At 48.5% G+C, this 5,481-nt stretch overlaps 1 protein-coding gene across 1 annotated transcript in view; it reads right to left on the bottom strand.

Moving 5' to 3' along the window:
* Positions 1–4,423, bottom strand: part of BAHD1 (bromo adjacent homology domain containing 1) — a 13,180-nt gene extending 8,757 nt beyond the window's left edge. The window contains exon 1 of the mRNA XM_009333640.1: positions 2,788–4,423. Coding sequence (XP_009331915.1) covers positions 2,788–4,423 — 1,636 coding nt within the window. The remainder of the gene's footprint in view (positions 1–2,787) is intronic.
* Between the last annotated feature and the right edge of the window lie 1,058 nt (positions 4,424–5,481).

The raw sequence follows: 5,481 nt of genomic DNA, 5'->3' as shown, positions 1-5,481 counted from the left end.
CCCAGACCAATATGCAACGCACCCCTACTCCCTAAATCAGAAAGTGTGCTTTTTGGGGTGACAAAAAGGGCAGTTTCAGGCAACCTCCAGGAGATGCCTCCAGACTGGAGCATGTCCTAGCAGATCTGTGGGATTGCACTGCTGCAGACCTGCAAAAAGATAAATCTAAAAGTGAAAAAACATCTGAAGTCACCAAGCTCCAGCTGAATAACTGCTGAGATCCCCTCGCAATAACCGGAAATTATTGCCTCCTGTCTCCCACTTGACCCTCCCCAAGAGGCCTGCAACAAAGCCGCTGCTGAACTGCAAGCGTGAGGACTGCTGCGGACCATCGTAGACTTTGCTGACCCTGAGCTGCAAATGCCGCAGCAACTCCCTCAGCGAGCCAAGACGTCAGGATGCGAGTTCAGGTATCCTGCCTGGCCTTGGCAGGCACAGGACCCATAGAGCAGTGAATCACCTCTTGAGTATTTTGCTTACAAAAGCAGTTTTCAAGCTTGAACTAAAGCAGGATGAAGCTTCACAAAAGTGTCTACTAAACTTCAGGAAAGTAGCGCAGACCTGGCCTTGCTGGCACCCCCAGGACTCCCTCCTTGGTTGCACACACTTCCAGCCCCTCCACCAGCGCTGGGGCTAAAGCACCTCTCGCAGCCTGTCCGAGCTCATCCCCACCACCCTGCTTTCAAATCGCATGCTGCAAACCAACCACGGGACGGGGAAAGTAATGCCTCTCCCCCACGTATGGCAGACCACGACTGCCCAAGATTACAGCCTGATCCCTCGATTTCTACCAAACAGACATTGATATTGCCCTATGAACACCCTGAATGCACCAAATAAGACAGATATAACACAAGGCATGCAACACGTCAAGCTGGATCCTCTTGTACCAGTGCTCTCAGACGGGAGCCTGTCACTTCCAGCCAAAGTACTCCTTTAATTCACTAAAATAACCCATTCTAGGGAAGGGTGAGATTTCAGAGGCGCACACACATATAAAAATCAACTCCTAAGCATAAGTCCCTGTTAATATTCTAGGAGACCTCCTTATACACTTCAATCTGCAAAACAAAGTCTAAATTATTCTGACGTTGTAGGCTTTTAAATCAAAGTTGCTCACAGGAAGGAAATCAGAATGAGTGAAGCATTTATACTTACAGTCAGCTTTAACCCAGAATGCACCGCATCCAAAACACGTGCTAGAAAAAGAAATTATCTTGCCACTTACAAACCTACACCGAGAGAGATCGTAGCAGCGGGGTGACACACCGCTAGTAAGTACGTGCCCCTGGAACCATTACTGCCCCTGCCAGCACCATGAGAAATTACCGAGTTCGCAGGGAGGGCTGAACCCCAAAAAATACTGCCTTTGCACCGCCTGCATCCTTCTGGTTGCACAAAGTTAGAGGCACCGGCATGCAAAATTTCAGGAGCAAAGTAGGCTGACATGACCTCAGGGCACTCCACAGAAAACTGTCAGACAGGAACACATTGCTGAGCTAGTTGTCTTGCAAGCATTCAACTTTAAAGAGCATCGAAGCCACTAGCGAACACCGTGCAGCTGCTACCGTAGGAAGCGGCACCGTGACAGCGGGAATATTTAGGGAAAACGGAAATTATACTTCAACCAAATGCTCCCAAGTTTCAGCAGCTTCCTACAACGGAAGACGACAAAGCCTTGCTCAAGCCAAGCACTGAACCAAAACTTCATCCACCTACCTTAAAATCTGTTTTAAATGGATAAGTCATGCCTCCTTTTGACTCGAACACGTGGCTAATTGAAAGACTGATGTTTACACTCCCAACAGCTGAAAAAGCAGCCTCATCTATAGACTGTACTGTTTGCCAACGGCAGGGCTGTCTAGCAGGGTGGCTTTTATACAAAGTACTGGTGTCCGATAACCCCCACACAACAATTCAGTTTTAAATATTTCAAAAGATATTTTTCAACAGCAAAGGCAAAGCTTCAAGATAAGGCACACTGGAGGACAAAGTCTGAAAAACAGACAGGGGACAGAAGAGAGCCAGGCAAATGACTACATCACCTCTTACACCGTCACCTGTTCTCATTTTCAGTCATTGTTTAAGAGCAAAGGTGGGACCACTACTCACCAAACTAACAGCGTACCTGGCACTTATATCACCCCAGTGAAACTCAAGCATCTGTCCAAACAGTAGACTCAAACTGAATTGCTACACAGCCATGCCAGATCTGATCTACAAAAAAAAAAAACCTTAAAAGACTGCATCGTCCATACAGCTCGCACCAGTAAGAGTCTAATGACGGAGGCAATGCCTGCTTCTTCCCACCGCTCTGCTCTGGAAGGATGCTTCAGTCCTGAGAGCGAGCTTTTGGGAACGGAGGAGTAACTCAGCCCGATGTGCTTTAGACCCTCCGCTCAGAGCGGCACAGCAGGACGGCGAGAAGCCTTGCAGAGCATGTAGGAACTAAAACCCACTCATTTTACACAGATCAAAGCTAAGCTGTTAGCTCCAGCATAACAAGTCATGAGTCACCTTCTCACTGCCCAAATCCTTTCACCAATTCTATGCTTTCCACACCAATAAGACCTTTCAGTGGGAAAAACCCTCAGGGCTAAAAATGGGGGAAGGGGAGGTGAAACACGGATTCTCTCCGAGCCGCAGTTTGGCTGCCAAAGCTGAGACGCACCATGCGCAGAGGGAGCTTGCCTCCTGGCAACGAGATACCTTCATTAGCCACCACGCCGAACCAGCCCTCTTCTCCTAGGAACGCCAAATGAGATTTGCTCACGCTTTGCACCTTACCTGCTGCAAAAGGCATTTTGTAGGGGTAGCTGTTCCGTCCTGCATGCACACTGCTAATCCTGCCCTCTGGCACGTGCACGACTCCACAGACGCTGTAACTGTTAATTGCTGTTCCTTCTCCACAACAGTACGGAGAGTTACACCAGTGGAGTGGCTGGAAATGAGCACCTGACGGCAAGGAACCGGGCGATACCAAGAGCCCCTCGCAGGTAGCGGATTGTGAAAGCTCGTCCTTGGGGTAAACAGAGCAGTGAGAGTAGCCACTGTATCCGCTTTGGCCATAATAAACGTAAAACCCGTTCAATGGAGTCAGATCTGAGGATTCATAGAGACATCCACAGTCCGTGTGATTTCCGGGCACAGGCAAGGGAGGGAACTGCTGCACGGGAAAGGAAGGCTGATGAAATTCCTGTTTGGGGGTTGGGGATTTCTCTCCGGGTCTTCCATACTCCGGCTTCATGGAAGCTTGTCCACCCATAAGCAAAGGCAGTCTGTGGTAGAAACCCTCTGTGCTAGCATAGGAGCTAGACAGTGACTCGTAGGGGACGGGTTCTGTCATCCCGTAGAGCCTAGAGGAGTCCTGCTGCTCTCCTTTCCCAAAAGCACCTAGAGTGAGTCCTCGCCAGCCATGCTGACCTTCCGTTTTTAAGCTAGCCAATTCCTTCTTGGATTTGACGCAATTCTTCCTACCAGCTTTGGCCCATTTGAGCGTAGATTTTGAACAGTGGTTCTCGGACTTGCCCTCTCCGTCCGATTTACTCCTCTGCTTCAGGGGTTGGTCTTTCTCGTGGGTCAGCTTCAGAAAGGCCACGGCGTTCAGGCTAGCCAGTCTCTTTGGGGTGGGATGATAGGAGATGGCACCATCCTCCCGCTTTGTCCCATCATCAAAGACCTCATCCAGTGAATGGTCACAGCTATTGCATTTCTGAGTGGGCTCATGCCGGTTTTTCCCTTTACCTGTTTTCACAGCTGTTTTTTCCAATGCAGGCCAGTTGTCCGCAGCTTTGCAATGCAAGCTCTTAACGGTGCAGTCTCCACCAGCTTTAACAGAGTCTCTCCGAAAACGCCTGCCAGATAATAAGCCATCGTCCCGTTCAAAAAGCAGATTGTTCACTGCCTCTGCGTTCAGCGAGGCCAGCCTGCGTTTCCTGGGCTCTGAAGGAGCAGTATCAAGGTCTTGTTCTGTCCCTGGATAAGTTATTGTGCACTTTTCCCCAGATGAATCACTCTTCCCTGCTCCCACAGGCTGAACTTGTTCAGAGAACAAAGCAGGTCCCAAACCCTCCATCCAGCTGGGAAGGTCCTTTTTTTTACAGCTCTGGGTCTGTTTTGACAGAGATCCAGCCACATCCTCCAGCCTGGTGAGGAGCACTTTGCAGGTCTTTTTGTTCACCGAGGGGAGCAGACGTCTCCGCAGTGGGTACGTCTTTCGCACTTCATGCAAATTCTTGCTTTTGTTCGTCCCCACAAACCCACTCGGACAGTTCGAAGCCTCAGTGGCATCTCCGTCTCTCTGCTCGCCACACTCTGCCTCGGTCCTGTCCATCCTCCTGCTGCCTGTTGGTGATGAAGCTCGGCCAGCAGAACCAGCTGGATGTTTCAGAAGGAAAAGTTGTTTCTTCCGGGCATGCGTCATAGGATCAATGTCCAATCCTGAGAACGAACAGAAGAAAACATCTATTAATATTGCCGAGAGGGACCCATCTCCTCACAAAGCACCAACTGCCAATTAGGAAATATTTGGGGAAGCCTGTTTCTATACACAGTAGAGTCTTTTTGGGTGATGGCCAGTTAAGCCAATTAAGAGACAGGATGCAATGAGATGTGGTTTAATATTAAGCCATAGAACACAATAATAATTAAAAGCAAGGCGGTGACGGCAAATGTCACAGCAGCTGGGAAAACCAGGGTACGGCCAGAAAGCTGTTTCACCCAGCTCCCAGTCCAAGTACGTTCCCTGTTACGCTGATGCTGTTTCTAACACGTTACAAATTCTCATCAAATCTACTAAAGCTGATCTGAATGCTGGTCCAGGGCATACAGCAGAAATAAATCCCAGGTATTTGACTGCTTGCATGTTGATACAGGCAGGCTGTTTCATTGTCGTTTTCTGAAACAATTAGACAAAAGAAAAACAAAAAGTCCACCTACTCATGTGAAAAGTAAACTTGGTCTATTAAGCAGAGATCTGCCAACATTAATAAATTAAAAACATGCAAATGCCTATACAGGTTCGAACCTGGCTACTCGCTGCTGTTGTCGTTCCCTACAGTTGCATTTTATAAACGTTGTGGACATTAAACAACCAAATCATCATGTTCGGCAGAGAGGCCCTAAAAATACATTTATGGGAGGAAAAAGAATTACTCATCTGTATGTCATTCCTGACTTTTCATCTAGATGCTATATCAAGTCACTGTTTGAAACCAACACAAATTACTGAAATATAAAAAGAAAGAGATAAGAATCTGCACCCAGAACAGGAACTGCCTCGCCGAAGGCACGGCTGAGCAAACCAACACCCAGCACCCTAACGAAGCTGCTGGCAGACCGGACAGCTTCAGCACACCTGGACTTTCCCAGTCAGGTCAAACATTACAGAAGTGGTCTGGCTCTGATTTACTGTAAGAGGGAACTTTTCCTGCAAACGCATGAGGCATGCCAGCATCAGGAGGAGGATGGCTCCCTCCAAGC

Source organism: Pygoscelis adeliae, unplaced genomic scaffold (assembly GCF_000699105.1).
Source record: "Pygoscelis adeliae isolate BGI_AS28 unplaced genomic scaffold, ASM69910v1 Scaffold420, whole genome shotgun sequence".
Lineage (NCBI taxonomy): Eukaryota > Metazoa > Chordata > Aves > Sphenisciformes > Spheniscidae > Pygoscelis > Pygoscelis adeliae.
This window is presented reverse-complemented; position numbering and strand designations above follow the sequence as displayed.